Here is a 19727-nt window from a genome sequence, read left to right as displayed (position 1 = left end):
GTTTTCCCCGCAGAGGGTGAGGTAGGAGTTGTGTATGTTAGTAATAGTGCCCATGCAATGGAATGACTAAGTATGTACAAAATGAAGGTTAAAGTAATATATTTACAAATGTACAGATTGAAGATTACTTCCAAACGGCTACAGGCTCCCGGGGAGGCGGGTGGGCGCATGTGAATCTGCAGCGACTAATGCCACGAACAGATGTACACTGGGTAAGTGACATTTTCCGTTCGGTGGCATGTGTAGCTGCAGATACACATGCTGTGCATAGACTAGTAAGCAGTTATCTCCCCAAAAGCGGTGGTTCAGCCTGTAGGAGTGGAAGTAGTTTGAAATAAAGTTCTTAGTACAGCTTGACCTACTGTGGCTTGTTGTGCAGATAACACGTCTACACAGTAGTGCTTAGTAAATGTGTGAGGCGTAGACCATGTTGCTGCCTTACATATTTCGTTCATTGGAATATTTCCTAGAAAGGCCATGGTAGCACCTTTCTTTCTGGTTGAGTGTGCCTTTGGTGTAATAGGCAGCTGTCTCTTTGCTTTAAGATAGCAGGTTTGGATGCACCTAACTATCCATCTAGCTATACCTTGTTTTGATATTGGATTTCCTGTATGAGGTTTTTGAAATGCAATAAATAGTTGTTTTGTTTTCCTAATTAGTTTTGTTCTGTCAATGTAGTACATTAGTGCTCTTTTGATGTCTAATGTATGTAGTGCTCTTTCAGCTATTGAGTCTGGCTGTGGAAAGAACACTGGCAATTCTACTGTTTGATTTAAGTGGAACGGTGAGATGACCTTTGGTAAGAATTTTGGGTTGGTTCTTAGAACTACCTTATTTTTGTGTATTTGAATAAATGGTTCTTGTATAGTAAATGCCTGAATTTCACTTACTCTTCTTAGAGATGTAATGGCAATGAGAAATGCAACTTTCCACGTTAAGTATTGGATTTCACAAGAATGCATGGGTTCGAAAGGTGGACCCATGAGCCTTGTCAAGACAATGTTGAGGTTCCATGAAGGAACAGGTGGTGTCCTTGGTGGTATTATTCTCTTTAGGCCCTCCATAAACGCTTTAATGACCGGTATTCTAAATAGGGAAGTTGAATGAGTAATCTGCAGGTAAGCAGATGTTGCTGCGAGATGTATTTTTATGGAATTAAAAGCTAGATTTGCTTTTTGTAGATGTAGTAAATATCCTACTACATCTTTTGGAGATGCATGCAATGGTTGGACTTGATTATTATGGCAGTAACAAACAAATCTTTTCCATTTACTTGCATAGCAGTGTCTAGTGAATGGCCTTCTAGCTTGTTTTATGAACTCCATACATTCTTGTGTGAGGTTCAAGTGTCCAAATTCTAGGATTTCAGGAGCCAAATTGCTAGATTCAGCGATGCTGGGTTTGGATGCCTGATCTGTTTGTGTTGTGTTAACAGATCTGGCCTGTTGGGTAGTTTGACATGAGGTACTACTGACAGGTCTAGTAGTGTGGTATACCAAGGTTGTCTTGCCCATGTTGGTGCTATTAGTATGAGTTTGAGTTTGTTTTGACTCAATCTGTTTACTAGATATGGAAGGAGAGGGGGAAAAGCGTACGCAAATATCCCTGACCAATTCATCCATAGAGCATTGCCGTGAGATTGCCGGTGTGGGTACCTGGATGCGAAGTTTTGGCATTTTGCGTTTTCTTTTGTTGCAAATAGATCTATTTGAGGTGTTCCCCAAATTTGGAAGTAAGTGTTCAGGATTTGGGGGTGAATTTCCCATTCGTGGACCTGTTGGTGATCCCGAGAGAGATTGTCTGCTAGCTGGTTCTGGATCCCTGGAATAAACTGTGCTATTAGGCGAATGTGGTTGTGAATTGCCCAATGCCATATTTTTTGTGTGAGGAGACACAACTGTGTCCAGTGTGTTCCCCCCTGTTTGTTTAAATAATACATTGTCGTCATGTTGTCTGTTTTGACAAGAATGTATTTGTGGGTTATCATTGGTTGGAATGCTTTCAACGCTAGAAATACTGCTAACAATTCTAGGTGATTTATATGAAACTTTCTTTGATGTACGTCCCATTGTCCTTGAATGCTGTGTTGATTGAGGTGTGCTCCCCACCCTGTCATGGAAGCATCTGTTGTTATCACGTATTGTGGCACTGGGTCTTGGAAAGGCCGCCCTTTGTTTAAATTTGTACTGTTCCACCATAGAAGCAAGATGTATGTTTGGCGGTCTATCAACACCAGATCTAGAAGGTGACCCTGTGCATGTGACCATTGTGATGCTAGGCACTGTTGTAAGGGCCGCATGTGCAATCTTGCGTTTGGGACAATGGCTATGCATGAGGACATCATGCCTAGGAGTTTTAAGACCATCTTTGCGTGTATCTTTTGTGTTGGATACATAGCTTGTATCACCTTGTGAAAATGGTGAACCCTTTGTGGACTTGGAGTGGCTACCCCTTTTGTTGTGTTGATTGTCGCTCCTAAGTATTGCTGTGTTTGACACGGCAAAAGGTGTGACTTTGCATAGTTGACGGAGAAACCCAGTTTGAAAAGGGTTTGTATAACATAATCTGTGTGGTGTAAACACTTTGTTAGCGAGTTGGTTTTGATTAACCAATCGTCTAGGTACGGGAACACGTGTATTTGCTGCCTCCTGATATGTGCAGCTACTACTGCTAGACATTTTGTAAAGACTCTTGGTGCTGTCGTTATTCCGAATGGCAACACTTTGAATTGGTAATGTATTCCTTCGAATACGAACCTTAGGTATTTCCTGTGCGAGGGTGGTATCGGTATATGGAAATACGTGTCTTTTAGATCTAACGTTGTCATGTAGTCTTGCTGTTTCAGTAGTGGTATTACGTCTTGTAACGTGACCATGTGAAAGTGGTCTGATTTGATGTAGGTGTTTAGTGTTCTGAGATCCAATATTGGTCTCAGACTTTTGTCCTTTTTTGGTATTAGAAAGTACAGTGAGTAAACTCCTGTGTTCTTTTGTGTTTTTGGTACTAATTCTATTGCGTCTTTTTGCAGTAATGCTTGAACTTCTAGTCCTAGAAGGTCTATATGCTGTTTGGACATCTTGTGTTTTTTCGGTGGGCCGTTTGGAGGGAGTTGGAGAAATTCTATGCAATAACCATGTTGGATAATTGCTAAGACCCAAGTGTCTGTTGTTATCTCCTCCCAGGATTTGTAGAACTGGCTTAGACTTCCCCCCACTGGTGTTGTGTGAAGGGTTTGAGTGACTTGTGAGTCACTGCTTGTTTTGTAGGGGTTTTGGGCCCTTGAAATTTTCCCCGGTTTCTTGGGAATTGGCCCCCTCTGTATTTGCCCCAAAAGCCTCCCCTTTGATACTGTCCCTGGTAGGTAGACGGTGTTGTTTGTGAGGTGCTGGCTTGTGTGGCTTGACCTCGAAACCCTCCTCTGAAAGTAGTTTTGCGAAATGTGCCAAATGTGCCTCTGCCCTGCGGGGAATAGAGCGCGCCCATGGCTTTAGCTGTGTCGGTGTCTTTCTTTAATTTTTCAATTGCAGTGTCCACTTCTGGTCCAAACAATTGTTGTTCATTGAACGGTATATTGAGCACTGCCTGTTGTATCTCAGGTTTGAAGCCGGATGTGCGCAGCCATGCGTGCCTCCTTATCGTTACAGCAGTAGTTATAGTTCTTGCAGCTGTATCTGCTGCATCCATAGAAGAACGGATTTGGTTGTTGGATATGTTTTGTCCTTCTTCAACCACTTGTTTTGCCCGTTTTTGGAATTCTTTGGGGAGGTGCTCGATGAGATGCTGCATCTCGTCCCAATGGGCTCGGTCATATCGTGCTAGGAGTGCCTGCGAGTTGGCGATGCGCCACTGATTTGCAGCTTGTACTGGAACCCTTTTCCCGGCTGCATCAAACTTTCGGCTCTCCTTGTCTGGAGGTGGTGCGTCGCCTGATGTGTGCGAGTTGGCTCTTTTACGAGCTGCTCCTACGACAACTGAATCTGGTGTCAGTTGTGATGTAATAAAAGCAGGGACTGTGGGTGGTGCCTTGTATTTCTTCTCCACCCTTGGGGTTATTGCTCTGCTTTTAACTGGCTCCTTAAAGATTTGTTTAGCATGCCTTAGCATTCCAGGGAGCATAGGAAGGCTTTGATAATTGCTATGGGAGGAGGACAGGGTGTTAAAAAGGAAGTCATCCTCGATAGGCTCTGAATGTAGCGATACGTTATGAAACTCTGCTGCCCTAGCTACCACCTGAGCATACGCTGTACTGTCCTCAGGTGGTGAGGGCTTAGTGGGGTACGACTCAGGGCTATTGTCCGATACTGGGGCGTCATAGAGATCCCATGCGTCCTGGTCATCTTGGCTCATGGTGGTATGAGCTGGTGATTGTGACGGAGTCTGTGCCGGTGATATAGGAGTTGCCGGTGGTGGAGAGGGTGGTGGAGTTACCTTCTTCACCACTTTTGCTTGTGGTGTTGTTTCTTGTTGTTGGAAATCTAGTTTCCTTTTTCTTCTGATTGGGGGAAGGGTGCTGATCTTCCCTGTACCACTTTGTATAAAGATCCGCTTTTGCGTGTGATCTACAGCTGTTGTTTGTAATTCCTCCTCAAACCTGTGTTTTTGAAGTTGGGAGGACAGTGATTGTCCTCTGAGTAGGAACTGGCTTTCGGTTCGGTTGCTGGGCGTTTTGGCACCGAAACCGTGTCTTTTGTTGTTTTCGGCTCCGAAGAGATTTTCCTCTTTTTCGGTGTCGTACCTTCTTGGCGTCGACCATCTTCGGTGCCGCTATCCCTGTGCCGAGCAGCTTCGGTGCCGCTGTCTCGGTGTCGACCCTTTTGTGCGGCAGTATCTCGGTCCCGAGATTGCTGCGTGCCTGTGTCTCGACCTGAGTCGGACGATCTCGGCACCAGCTCGCCCTTTTTCGGTGCCGATGGGCGGTCACCTACTTTATGGGTTGAGCCATGGCCTGTCGGCAGTGGCGTCCCCTGGACTTTGTCTGTTTTTCTGTGTGATGCTTGTTTCGACGTCTTACTCACGGTTTCTTCGACGTCGAATTCTTCGGAATCGGATTCGTGGATGGAGAATGTTTCTTCTTCTCCCTCTTCCTCGAACCGTTGTTGTCCTGTCGGCGTGGACGCCATCTGCAACCTTCTGGCTCTTCGGTCTCGGAGCGTTTTTCTGGACCGAAACGCTAGACAGGCCTCACACGTTTCTTCTTTGTGCTCGGGTGACAGGCACAAGTTACAGACCAAATGTTGGTCTGTATAGGGATATTTACTGTGGCATTTAGGACAGAATCGGAACGGGGTCCGTTCCATCAGTCTCGATGTTGCACGCGGTCGGGCTGACCAGGCCCTGACGGGGGATCGAAATTACCCCGAAGGGCTACCGAAGCTCTTCAAGATTCGGTGTCGATTCCAATCTAACCCGATACCGAACGAAACAATACCGACAAATTTTCTGTTGATTCCGACTAACTTTCCGACCCGAAACACGGAGCGAAAAGGAACACGTCCGAACCCGATGGCGGAAAAAAAAACAATCTAACATGGAGTCGACGCCCATGCGCAATGGAACCAAAGTAGGAGGAGTCCCTCGGTCTCGTGACTCGAAAAGACTTCTTCGAAGAAAAACAACTTGTAACACTCCGACCCAACACCAGACGGCGGACTATGCACAGCATGTGTATCTGCAGCTACACATGCCACCGAACATACTATGTCAAGATGAGATATATTATGCACAGGGTCCAGGGGCTCCCCAGAGGCTCAAGTAGTTCATACTAATGCTCTCTTTTGTGGTAGTGTGGTTGGGCAGTTAGGCTTATCAGAGGGTAGTGCAAAGCATTTGTTGTACGCACACTCTCAATGACTTAACTCCAGACCAATTGTTTTTATATAGCAAAATATTTTGTTACTTTATTTCTAGAACCACATGGTTCAAGTTGCAGGTAAGTACATTTGCAAGTAAGTGGGGCCGCAGGTCAGCACCAAACACACACTCAGATGCACAGGGGTGGCAGGGTGCAAACATAGCATTGGGCTCCCAGTGGTTGGGGGGAGTGGTGGTGGTGTGTCACGAAGATGCTGCAGGTGAAGTCCAGGAGGTCTGTCGTGGGAAACCAAAATCTGGATAAGGAGAGGGCCGTCTGTGGGACCCATGGTTGGATTCCCCAAGGCCAAGGGGGTGCGGGTGCAGGGGTACAGTTTGGTGTCTGGAATCTTCTCCAGGTTCTGTCACAGTCGGGGGTTCTGCAGATTTAGGATGCATGTGCTGTCGTGTTGGACAGGAGGGGTCAACCCAGGGTGGGCACTTGCTCAGAATCTTCACCTGTGGTATAGTGCACCCTGCCTTAGGGCTGTAAGCCCTGCTAGAGGGGTGACTTAACTATGCCACAGGCAGTGGTTTGTGGGTAGGGTACCCTGAGAGGGGTGCCATGTCGACTTAGACTTTTTCTCTCCACCAGCACACCAGCTGCAAAGGAGTTGTGTGCTTGGTGAGGGGGTCACCTAGGGTGGCATAATACATTCTACAGCCCTTGGGGCCCTTCCCTAACCACAAGGCCCTTGGTACAATGGGTATCTTTTACAAGGGACTTAAATGTGTGCCAGGGGTGTGCCAGTTGTGGAAGCAATGGTACAGTTTTGGGAAGGAACACTGATGGTGTGCTGCGGCCTGGTTCGCAGGATCCCAGCACATTCAGTCAAGTCAGTATCAATATCAGGCAAAAAAAAAGTGGGAAGGGGGGGGGGGGGGGGGGGGGGGGGGAGAACCACCATGCCAAAAGGGGCACTTTCCTACAGGTACACGATGGTAAGTTGCTGCCTTCCCCACTAGTTTTTTAAAAGAAGTAGCGTTGTCCGGTCTAGTTGGATAAGCTTCTGTCTGTATAGGTATCTACGTCATACTGACACCAAGGGTCTATATTGGTGTGTAAGTGCTCCATGCTATCTCCTGTATTATGGATGGAATGAGGTTAGCCTTGTGGTCAATGTCCAGGGTATGATTATGAGAATTTTGCGAAGGCTGAGAATATTGACCCAGAGGGATGTCTTGCATTTCCAGCGTCACTTCGGTGTCCTAATCCTGGATAGAAAATCACTCTTCCTCAGCAACTGTGAGGGATCCTGAATCTCCTGCTCTGGCTCTGTGTGACATGGTGTCCTCGATACCCAAAATTCTGGGCGTCTCTATCTCCTGCCTCTGCATTTCTCAGCGATGAGCTCTTCTGTTGTGCAGTCTTCTTTGGCCTGAAGCATTGACAGGCCTCGCAATCTTCTTCCCTATGCTCCGGCGACCAGCAGAGGTTACAGACCTGATGTTGGCTGGTCCGAGGGAATTTGGAATGGCACTTTGGACAGAAACAAAAAGGCGTCCGTTCCATCAGTCTTTCACTCTCTGAGGTAAAAATGGCTGCCCTAAGGGTGCGTCACTGAGAGCCTTGATCGAAAGAGTTTGAATAGAACAAATGTTTCTTTGATCCCGGAGCACAAAGGGACAAAGAAAACATGAATGGAAACCATACCTATGGGGTTGGAGAGGGTTTCACACATGGAAGAGACTTATTTTGGTCTTGAACCAGAGCTCTGAGGAAACTCAATCGGGCCAGACAGCAGAAGAAACTAATCTGAAGATGGAGTCGAGGATCACTCTGCCTTGTGATGCGAAAGACATTTTGAACAAAAACAACTTGCAACCTTCCGGACCCAACACTAGATGCCGGAAGTATGCAGAGCATGTGTATTTACAGCTACACATGCCATCCGACATAAGGGTTTTAATTCTAAAACTATGGTTGCCTCAATAGTATACACATCAGGTCAGGGTATTTTCATGATGTCAGGGTATTTTATTTTGTTTTGCTTTTACTCCTGCGGAAGCATGACTTAAAATATAATTAAATAGAAACCTATGATATTGCAGGATGAAATTCCAAAGTTGCCCTATTATAAGCTGAAATCTGAAATATTAAACAATCATGTGACATACCTTTGTAAACTCTAGCACATTCACCCTATTTTTTTTTTTTAACATTTTTTTAAATCCTCCAATAATCAGTACCATGCACCAGTCTGTCCCATCCTTTCCCCCTTCCTCCCCCTCAAATGACCCATGCCAAGAGGTCTTGAGCTACAGCACTACCCCAAGTTACTATACTTTGTATCCTGTACTCTCCTCGTTTCAAAAGACCTTCTGTAGATTTGGCACCTATACCCAGGATCTGAGTTATGGTACACATGAGGTATAAGGCTGCAAATGCCACGTTTACCATAACTTGCGTGCGAATGCAATGCTCTTGTCTGCACCCTTAATGTAATGGAAGCAATTACAAATAGCCTTCGAGAAGAGAATAAATATGATATTACTTGTAAAACTCTGAAAAAGGAGGGAAGAGCGAATGTAGCATTTATAGGTTTGAATACTGTGTTTTCTTACCTATTGGTACAAATACTGTGTTTATACACATTCCATCTGTTGTCTGAGTTATGGCGTACATGCCTGTGTGCGAGTTATAGGTTGTGGTTCTAACAGTAACTTTCAATTCTCAGTCTTTATTTTAATTTGTAACCATAACGAACTGTACTTAAAGTGAATATCTGATGTTTTGGTTTATCTATATTTAGCTGTTGTATTCAAAGCTAACCAAAACTTCACTTTGCCATTTTTTTTAAATCTGTCTTTCGATTATATACACCACATCTTGCAGTTTCCTATGGGCAACCCATGTGGACCGCCAGATCATGTGCCAAACTCGCCATGAGCAGACAACTCTTGAGGTGTGAAGGCTGGTCCTTTTTTTTGTAATTTATTTATAGTCACCTTGGACCCCAGCTCAGGGTTTGCAAACGCACAAATAACTTAATAGGCAGGAAACACAAAACCACACCAAGCATCGTGGGCCTGTGCTGGAACTTCCATAGGGTCCCTAAACCTGTTTCTGGGTCCACAAACTCCTCAAAAGGACTAGCACAGGCTCATGAAGCTTGCCATTACTTTGCAAACCCAGTGATGCAATCTACAAATCGTTTGGGCACTTACTGGCCGTTCCTCCACCCTTTTCTGAGCCAGAAGGTTCAGGTGATGCTCCCCCTGATAGATTCTTTCCTCCACTTTTTTGAGGACCTGGAGTTTGAATCCCTCATCCTGTAATAGAGGCCATAACAGTTTTGTCCAAGTTGCGACCAGGTTTGCAGACCCAAAAGGGATGAAAGGAGTGAAAGCTGCCTCATCCAGTCAGATTTGATTAGTTTTCAAACATTGGGTATGTGGAAGTCTGTGAATTAACAGTCCAGACACCTGTAGAACTTAACCTCCTGTGTCTACATATAAATATTTTTCAAACGCTAATGTTTTAAGCTACCAAACAGAAGTTCACCAAATCAAGCAAAGTAAAGTTCTACCTTTATGCCAAGTTAGGAGTGATTTCTTTCAGCGTTTTTTTCAGACTTTAAAGATTCCTATGGAAATTTAAATGGCAAATGTTGTCTTTTTTACACCCCCAACTATTTAATTGCTTCCAAAGTACAAGAACCTTTTTCATTAGAAAATAAAATGGCTACTTATATGTAGGAGTAGTTTTGCAGTTTGAAGACTTTCTTAACTACTAGTACATGTAAGCAACCATTTCCTTTTGCAGCATGACTCTTTCTGGATTAGCATGCAGTACATTAATATTGTAGTTATGTTCCATTGTCTTGCGGGAGGTTGGGTGGGAAACGAGTTGATATTTGCAAAAAGGTGTTTAGGTACTTCGTCGCACCTGTGCTTCCTGTTTGCTTAGATGCCCACAAAGTAATGTTTTGTCAAGCTGTGTACAGAGGACAATGAAGCTGCCGTACAGATAATGTTGATTGACATGCTGAGTCCTTGTTTCCTATGGAGTGTGCCCTTGGCCTTTAGTTAAGCGCCACTCCTGCTGCTGTCCATTGTCCCATCTTGCTATAGATCCTTTGTCACTGGTAAACCCATGGTTACTGGGGCGAAAGATGAAGAAGGATAAGTTATTTACCTGTAAATCCTAGTTCTCGTCCAGGGGTATCCTCATCAAAGTCAAACACTGAATATTCCAACCCACGTGCAGGGAACCCGGAGCACATATAAAACACACATGTATGTGTATCAAATGTATATAAACAATAATAATTCTAGTAGAGAATATTAGTACTATTATATACATACGTAAGCAATACTGCAGTCTATGTTGAGAAAACAGGCAAAAAAATGCTTTTTTTTTTTGGTGAAGTTTTTTTAAACTTTTTTTTTTTTTAAATCTTCAATTATAGAAAAACCCTTTATGCAATCAAAGTAGAGAGCATAGAAAGTATAAACAATCCACTGTAAAAGAAAAAACGACATTGAAAATAAAGGAGCATTATTACCCAATAGGCTGCATGCAGATTAACACAGCAGAACCAAAAAACTGGCACTGTACCTTTTAAGGCCCTGAGCACCTCCAGTATCCCCACCATGCCTCATGGGTGAGAGTGAGGTGACGGTTGGTTCACAGTTAGGTCAGTATCTTTTTTATAGTGTTAAGAAGAAATGGATTAGACAAATAAGTACTGCTGGACCTCTAAAAGCATATCCTGGGAGGAGGGTAGGTTGTTTATGACTTTGATGAGGATAACCCCTAAAAGAGTATTAGGATTTACAGGTAAGTAACTTATCCTTGTCTTCCAGAAGATCCTCATCAATAGTCATAAACAATGAATAGATTAGCAAGCCCATCCCATACCCCTGCGGAAGGACTGATAAAAGCACAGGCAGTCTATTTGTCTTAGTTAAATACATTTCTTAACGAAGCCTGACCCACTTGAGTGTCTGTTTAGCCTCAGAATCTATACGTTAATGCCTCGTAAAAGTATGCACCGATCTCCATGTTGCAGCCTTGCAACTTTCGGAGATAGGTACATTCTTAAGAAGGGCAGTGGTTGCCACTTTGCCTCTTGTAGAATGAGCTTTAGGTTTGGCAGCCAATTGTTAGCTAATTGGTATGTAGTCACAATACATGAAACTATCCATCTAGAAATCGTCTGTTTTGAGGCCGCCCTGCCTGCTCTCATGTGTCCATAGTTTACAAATAAGCGTGGCCGGTTTGGTAAAAAATGTGGGACATGATATGGTTTGATTAATATTGAAGTCTGAAACCACTGTAGGTAAAAACCCCGGGCGGGTCAGCAGAACTAATCTGTTATCTTGAAAAACTGTCTAGGCCTGTTTTGAACAGAGAGCCTGAATTTCGCTGACCCTTCTAGCCAAAGTAATGGCAACAAGAAAAGCGGTCTTCCACGTAAGTTGTTGCAAAGAAGCTTTGTGGATGGGCTCAAAGGGAGCGGCCATAAGTCTAGACAAGACCACATTTAATTCCCGTGAAGGTGTACGAATTGGTGGAAAAACTTTTAATCCATCTATTTAAAAAAAATCTTTAACCACTGGCATAGTAAAGAATGACTTTTGTGAGGGCAATTTACGATAAGCCGTAATGGCAGATAAATGTACCTTAATGGATGAAAACTGCAGTCCTGACTTCACAAGATGGAGGAGATCGGGCAAGATAACATCCTCTTGAGCCAGGATAGGATTGAAATCATTCTGTCTGCACCATATGTAGAATCTCTTCAATTTGAACGCATAGGAGCGTTGCGTCAATGGTCCTTTGGACTCCTTTAAAATATCCATGCATTCCTGCGAGAGGCCTAGGTTTCCATACTGCAGGAATTCAGGAGCCATGCCGTCAAGCTCAGCGAGGGAAGGTTGGGATGTAGAACTTTCTCCTCTAGTCTGTGGAGATGATCCGGTCTGCACAGCAGCCCCTGTGAGGTTTTTCCGACAACTGGCGGAGATCTGTGTACAATATTGTCAAGGCCATTCTGGGGCTATTAGTATCATCCTGGTTTTGGACCTGTAGAGCTTGTTGATCACCGTGGGTATTAGGGGAATGCTTGGAAAAGCGTAGAGAAAATTCCCTGACAAGTCTATCAACCGGGCATTCCCCTTCACCCCTGGTCGGTAAAAACAGGATGTGAAGTCTGGGCATTTTTTTGTTGGTTTCGTCGGCACACAGGTCTAATTGAGGATGCCCCCACAGATGGAAAATGTCTGCTACAACATCGTGAAGCACCCAGTTGTGAGAGTCTGATAGATTTTGGCTTAGGAAATCCGATTTTGTGTTTTGTTCCCCCGGCAGGTGAATCGCTATGATTGACAGCCTCCTCTCTACTAACCAGTGCCAGATGGTTTGTGACTCACGAGAAAGAGGGTGAGATCTGGTTCCCCCTTGTCTGTTCAAATAGTACATTGTGGTCATGTTGTCTTTTGGACTAAAATGGATTTGCCCTTGATTGATGGGTAAAACGACTTGAGAGCCAGATGAACTGCCCTCAGTTACAGCAGATTGATGTGGTATTTCTGCTCCTTTTTTTCGACCAGAGGCCTTGCCTTTGGAGAGGACCCATGTGGGCACCCCAACCCTGCAGTGATGCCTCCGTTACAAGGGTCTTGGTAGGAGTGTTGTGATGAAAGGGAGCCCCTACTAACAGATGCTGTTGGCGAGTCCACCACTGCAGTGATGTTTTTGCTGCCGGTGAAAGGATTACTCTGGCTGTGAGTTGACTCCACTGATCTTCCAGGTTCTCCTGAAGAGGTCTCATGCGTAATCTGGCTTTCGGGACAAAGAAAATGCAGAGACCATGGAGCCCAGTACAGACGCTGTTTGTCTGACTGTAGGTCGTAGAGCGTGGAGAATTCTGAGCTATTGATAATAGTCTTTCCTCCGAAGGATAAACTCTTTCTAGATTGGTGTCCAGCATTGCCCCTAAGTAATGAAGTTTCTGGGTTGGATTTTGTATGGATTTTTGAAGATTGACCTGCAGACCTAGAGTACTGAAGGTTCCCAAAGCGATCTTGAGGTGGTTCAAGGTTTGCTCTGCAGTGCTGCCTTTTAGTAACCAATTGTCAAGATACGGGTAAATGAAGATAACATTTGGAGAATGTTCGAGGAGCTGATTTTTAGCTTGAAGGGCAGAACCCTGAATTGATAATGTTGGGATTCAACCATGAAGCGAAGGAATTTGCGGTATTTTACTACAACCGGGATGTAAAAATATGCATCCTGTAGAACCATGGAACACATCCAGTCCCCTTGATGGAGCAAAATCTGATGAAGGGCCAGCATTCTGAACTTTTCTTTTCGAATGTACTAGTTGAGATGTCTCAGATCCAAAATAGGTCTGAAAACCCCATCTTGACCCTTTTTTTGTACTAAGGAGTAGCTGGAGTACACTCCTTTTCCTCTTTGAGAAGGTGGAACTTTTTCCATTGCTTGTTTTTGTAGCAGAATAACCATTTTGTAGCACAGACTGGTGGAGACACTTTGTTTTTGTTGGTGGCATCGGACAAGGAGACTTGAAACGAGGAAAATACCCATTCTCAACAATATTTAGCACCCATTTGTCCTTTGTTATGGTGTGCCACTTGTTTTCATGATTTGCAGTGCCCCCACACTGGAGTGGTGGACATAATTAGGGGAAGCGAATTCTCATTGTTTGCCCAATGTTTTGGGGGTAGACTGATCTTGCCTACTTGACCCGTGCTGTTTTGTAGTCTTGCAGGACTGATATAACATTCGTCTTGGTCTCTGCTGTGGTCTTTGAGACCAATGGTCAGCTCTGTGGAAAAAAAAAAAAAAAAAAAAAAAAGGATCCTGGTCTGGGGCCTTATATTTCTTTAGGATCCACCCCGGTGTTGCACGCAGGCTTGCTGGTGTCTAAAAGTGTCCACAGCTGGCTGCAGCAGACCAGGAACTGCCTGGAAGAAGTACAGTGGTGCAGAGTTTCAAAAATTTCTGACTATGTCTGTTCCGGAATGTCTATATTTAGCTTCTGGGCCCCTCTAACCAACAATTCGTTGAAAGTGGTTATATCGTCCACTGGAGAGAGACTTACTGGATGAGTGTCAAAGTAGGTGAATAGTCTCTAATCGAAGACTCTGACTCTGTGGACCATGAAGGGGACCTGCGTCTTTGGTGATGAGATCTAGAGACCTGGGATGTTGACCTTCGCCTGGAATGTGATCTACTTCTTATGCGCGACCGTGAAAGACTGCACTGTCGTCGTGGATTGGGCTGGTCAGAGGGTGGTATTGTCGTCCATTTGGCAGGAGTTGTTGGAGATGGCGTTCGTGGAAAGGAAGCCAAGAATATTGCGAATCTGGAGATCGCTGAGCTGGTGTTTTTTGTTAAGGCTTTCCAACCACCTCGGAGATAGATTTATGGGGGAAAGCTGTCCTTGAGATGAATCCCTTGAAGATGCCACAGATGATCTACTCGGTATAGTGACCACCGAGTCCTGAGGAGGTAAAGTCATCTCAGTAGGTGACGTTTGCCTTGTTGCTGTCTTTTGAGGAAGGCTAGGACATTTTTAGCCTGTTTTCTCAACATAGACTGCATTATTGCTTACACATGTATATAATACAATTGTACTAATATTCTCTACTAGAAGTATTGTTTATATACATTTGATACATATAAATGAGTGTTTATATGTGCTCTGGTGTCCCTGCACGTGGGCGGGAATATTCAGTGTTTATGACTATTGATGAGGATCCCCTGAAAGAGAACTGGATAGTCTCTCAGAATGCTTTTGTTTTCTGTATGTAATACTTCACCACTATTCTGACATCCAGCATGTGTAGGGCGTTTTCTGCCTGAGAATTTTGATGCTTGAAAAAACATGCTAGCTGTATTGTTTAGTTGACGTGGAAGTATGATATCTTAGGTAGGAATTTCAGGTTAGTTCTTATCATTAGTCTGTTCTTGTGCATCTGTATGTGGTTAAAGCACAGTTAGCACATGCAGCTTTCTCACCCTGCATAGTAATGTTATTGCAGGCTTCTTATAAGAGTAGCTATAGCTACCTTTAAGTTGCTCTCCTGTTTTCAGACCAGCCTTCTATATAAGACGCTTTTGCATGGTTGAATTAATCTATGTATGCCAAAATTGAAAAGTGTGTATTTGGGGCACACATTTGTGTATTTTCAGAACTCAAAAGCTGATATGTGGAGAAAAAGTATTGCATTTCCAAAATATATTTAACGTTATTTGAGTGATAAATCATGCAGGATTTTAGAGTCATTACTAGTATTATTAGTAACGTAGTTCCATTGGCGGCATAGCTATCATTTTTTTTGTATAATCTACATTGACAAAGCATTTAAATTAATGCTGACAAAATTAAGTTGCTCACATTGAACAGAGCTAGTGGGTGTAGTGGGCAGAAGAAAAATTAGAATGGCACTTGAACAGACAAGTGGATGAAGAGTGCTGACTGAAAGCACCAATGTATGTATTTTTGTTTTATTTATTTTCTTTAAACAAAAGGCTGGGTAAATGATTGAAGCTGCGACTAGGCCAGACCTAAAAAGACTAGACAACTCAAATGCAAGCCGATGGGATGTCTTACTTCGGATCTGCACACTCAAAATATATATAACATTCTCTGAGCCATGCATTTTAAACCTCTACATACTGAACGTAGTAACATAATGTTTATCGAAATGCCAGTCAAATGTTTAAATAAATATGCACGTTTGCTTTCCACGAGGTTACTAAATATTTTGACTTTTCTTTTTTGGCAGCTATTAGCGCTGAACTAATTCGGGTCAAGCAGAAAATGAAGGAGCAGAAGGAAAAAGAAAGGGCTATATACGTTAAAATGTTTGCTCCATAATGGAAAATGTGAATTTTATTTTTGTTTGTTACGCACTGGTTGCCTGTCGCAGCAGCTGATAGCAGACAGCTTAAACCTTCCTTTTGTCACTAGTTTTTGTCACAGTACACCAAAAAGTCCTGTTTAAGAATATATAGATACTGTTGTGTTAACAGTCACAATGTTTACAACTCACAAACTCAGTCTGGTTGTCCCATACCTCTTAGTAAAACAGGACTGTTATGAAATTAATGTGATTTCCTTTTATGATTTTAAGTACTGTTTTATTTATAGTTTGACAATTTTAAATGCAGACAATGTGTTCATGTTACTGTACACTGGTTATGTTTTTTGTAACACTGTCAGTAATTGGAAAATGAATTAAAAAAAATTACAGTATAACTCCAAAGGTAGTTTATTTCAGTACAAACACACATCGAGTTCGAATGTATTAAACTAAAACTAATTTCCGAGGCTTCACTCACAACAGCCAAGCTCCTGCAATTTGTGAATAGCTGTCTTGTTTAACTTAAAAAATATATATATTCATTTCCCATTACAATTCAAACTGTACAGACCCCAGTCCACCCATGGACTGAATGTTTATTTACAACACTCCCTAGTCATTAAAGGCAGAATGTTGGAACAAGGCCCAGCTTTGTGAAGGTATTCAGTTTTACCGCCTTCTTTCCATTGTTCACATGCCGTTGTAAGCAGGTCCTCCACCACCTTCAGGAACTACCCAGTTAATATTCTGGCTGGGATCTTTAATGTCGCATGTCTTGCAGTGGACACAGTTTTGAGCGTTGATTTGTAACCGTGACCCTTCACCGGATTCTAGAGGCACAAATTCGTACACACCTGTGGAGGAAGGGAGAGCAATTATTTATTTCATACATACATATTGTATCCATGAGACTCGATGTGTGTTATCTAAACGAGATATTTAAAACCAGTGACCTAATCGAACAAGATGCTTACCTTAAGTAATGCTGTTTCTGGTAGAGACTTTATCTAACTGCAGAATCCTCACCTTGTGAATTTCCCCAGGCCCGAGACTTGACCTGCAGAATTTCAGAGCAGCTCTGCGTTTGGTGTCGCGTCCCAGATTTGACGTAGGGGCCTCTGTATGTGCACTGCCTCCATGTGTGAAAGTCAGTTTCTTTCTGATCTGAGCCTGCACGACTGATGCAGAGCCAACTTATGGCAGTTTGAACACTTTAGGTTTGAATCTTATTAATGTACTATACGGGTCTGATTCTCAAACTTAAAGTCACAAATTTATTTAGAATTTTCTGCCTCAACTACAGAGTCACCAGGTGCAGAAAACGCTAAACTTTTCAGTATAGGGAGTGCAAAGTCTTGAAGCTCCGCATGCAGTCTGTGTATTCTGAGAATGTAGTAACTTTACTACCAAGTATAAGCTTATCGTTGTGAATAAGGCTGTAGGAGCCCATTCTACAGAACAAAAAGGAGGATGGGTCAGTGAAGAATCTGCAGTTAGAGAGTCCACTGGAAAAGGAGTTAACAAAAAGTAGACTTCTAACTGCAGATTCCTCGCATGTGACTAGATACCAAAGCAGTACCTACCTCCCCAGGTGGTGGATCTGTGGAATGGCTGACCAGGAAATCCTTCTTGCAACATTGGGCAAAATGTCCATCCTGCTGGCTTTGGCTTTACAGACAGTAATATTTTGTTAACGTGTGGAGCGAGACCTGGCAAATGTCAATGACTGACGCACACTGCACCAGCACAGTGGTAGCAGCCATCACTGTGGTAGAATAAGCGTGCAAGTCTTCTGGTGGCTGCTTCTTGGTTAGCCCAAATCAGAAATTAATGCATGTTACAATGCATCTTGAGGTGGTCCAATTTTGTACCGCTTTAGCTTACTTAGCCCTAGAGAAACTGCCGAAAGCCTTGGTCATCCTGTTGGTAGTTTATGGTTTGGTCCACAAAGAAGGGAAGGGCTCTTTAGAGTCCAGGTGATTAGGCCGTTCGTCATCCTTTGAGGGATGAGGCAGTGCATAGAAACTAGCAAGGTGATTGATTGGCCTTTGGGGAGGGGTGTAACTACCTTGGGCAGGAATGCTGTCTTTTTTTTCCCAGGAAGGAAGAAGTATATGGGGGAACCACGGACAATGCCTGGAGTTTGCACACTCGTCTGACTTATGTTATGACTGAGAAATGCTGTGTTGACGGTAAGAATACAGAGGGCAACTGTGCAAGGGTTCAAAGGGAATACATATCAAGCAGATGAATACAACATTAAAATCCCACTGTGGCATGACAAATGGAGTTGGCAGAAACATATGGATCAGCCCCTTCAAAAAAAATCAATAAAAAAAATCACATCATGTGACTTGAAAAGGGATGTCTGGCCAGGGAATCTTAAGAAGATCAAGAGGTAACATTTATCTGTTGCTGCAGCAAGACCTTGCTGGGTCAGTGACAAACAGAACCGGTGAACATCTGATAAATGCACGTTCATGGATTGTATGTCTTGGAAAGTGCACCAGACAACAAACATTTCCCAGGAAACTGCATAAATCAATTTGATTGAAGGGCATCTAGCTGCCAAAGATGACACCAACCACTTTGGAAGGAAGATTAAAAGCCATCAACTGCTGCCGTTCAGTTTACATTCATTGAGGTGTAGATTATGCAGACTCGAGTGGAAGACTCTGCCGTGCTGCTGTGATAGGAGGCCCTCTCGAAGGGGGAGCCGAAATGCTCTTGGCCAGAAGTTCTGTATGTACGTACATACACCCTCCACCCCCCCCCCCCCCCCCCCCCCAAACCGAGGTGTAGGAAGTTGGCTCTGTATGTGCTATTTCAAAGTAAGGAATTGCATGCACAGAGTCCAAGGGTTCCCCTTAGAGGTAAGATAGTGGCAAAAAGAGATAATACTAATGCTCTATTTTGTGGTAGTGTGGTCGAGCAGTAGGCTTATCCAAGGAGTAGTGTTAAGCATTTGTTGTACATACACATAGACAATAAATGAGGTACACACACTCAGAGACAAATCCAGCCAATAGGTTTTTATATAGAAAAATATATTTTCTTAGTTTATTTTAAGAACCACAGGTTCAAATTCTACATGTAATATCTCATTCGAAAGGTATTGCAGGTAAGTACTTTAGGAACTTCAAATCATCAAAATTGCATGTATACTTTTCAGGTTATTCACAAATAGCTGTTTTAAAAGTGGACACTTAGTGCAATTTTCACAGTTCCTAGGGGAGGTAAGTATTTGTTAGGTTAACCAGGTAAGTAAGACACTTACAGGGCTTAGTTCTTGGTCCAAGGTAGCCCACCGTTGGGGGTTCAGAGCAACCCCAAAGTCACCACACCAGCAGCTCAGGGCCGGTCAGGTGCAGAGTTCAAAGTGGTGTCCAAAACACATAGGCTAGAATGGAGAGAAGGGGGTGCCCCGGTTCCGGTCTGCTTGCAGGTAAGTACCCGCGTCTTCGGAGGGCAGACCAGGGGGGTTTTGTAGGGCACCGGGGGGGACACAAGTCCACACAGAAATTTCACCCTCAGCAGCGCGGGGGCGGCCGGGTGCAGTGTAGAAACAAGCGTCGGGTTTTCAATGTTAGTCTATGAGAGATCTCGGGATCTCTTCAGCGCTGCAGGCAGGCAAGGGGGGGATTCCTCGGGGAAACCTCCACTTGGGCAAGGGAGAGGGACTCCTGGGGGTCACTTCTCCAGTGAAAGTCCGGTCCTTCAGGTCCTGGGGGCTGCGGGTGCAGGGTCTCTCCCAGGCGTCGGGACTTTAGGTTCAAAGAGTCGCGGTCAGGGGAAGCCTCGGGATTCCCTCTGCAGGCGGCGCTGTGGGGGCTCAGGGGGGACAGGTTTTGGTACTCACAGTATCAGAGTAGTCCTGGGGTCCCTCCTGAGGTGTTGGATCGCCACCAGCCGAGTCGGGGTCGCCGGGTGCAGTGTTGCAAGTCTCACGCTTCTTGCGGGGAGCTTACAGGGTTCTTTAAAGCTGCTGGAAACAAAGTTGCAGCTTTTCTTGGAGCAGGTCCGCTGTCCTTGGGAGT

The 19727-nt window shown here is 44.0% G+C and overlaps 2 protein-coding genes across 2 annotated transcripts in view; one reads left to right on the top strand and one right to left on the bottom strand.

Moving 5' to 3' along the window:
* PPID (peptidylprolyl isomerase D) overlaps positions 1-16085 on the top strand; it is a 72018-nt gene extending 55933 nt beyond the window's left edge. Inside the window, exon 10 of the mRNA XM_069243360.1 lies at positions 15613-16085. Within this exon, the coding sequence (XP_069099461.1) occupies positions 15613-15704 (92 nt within the window). The 3' untranslated portion in view covers positions 15705-16085. The remainder of the gene's footprint in view (positions 1-15612) is intronic.
* The window catches only part of ETFDH (electron transfer flavoprotein dehydrogenase), a 420402-nt gene continuing 416757 nt past the window's right edge, over positions 16083-19727 (bottom strand). The window contains exon 13 of the mRNA XM_069243332.1: positions 16083-16544. Coding sequence (XP_069099433.1) covers positions 16381-16544 — 164 coding nt within the window. The 3' untranslated portion in view covers positions 16083-16380. The remainder of the gene's footprint in view (positions 16545-19727) is intronic.

The sequence above is a fragment of the Pleurodeles waltl genome, chromosome 1_2 (assembly GCF_031143425.1).
Source record: "Pleurodeles waltl isolate 20211129_DDA chromosome 1_2, aPleWal1.hap1.20221129, whole genome shotgun sequence".
Taxonomy (NCBI): Eukaryota; Metazoa; Chordata; class Amphibia; order Caudata; family Salamandridae; genus Pleurodeles; species Pleurodeles waltl.
This window is presented reverse-complemented; position numbering and strand designations above follow the sequence as displayed.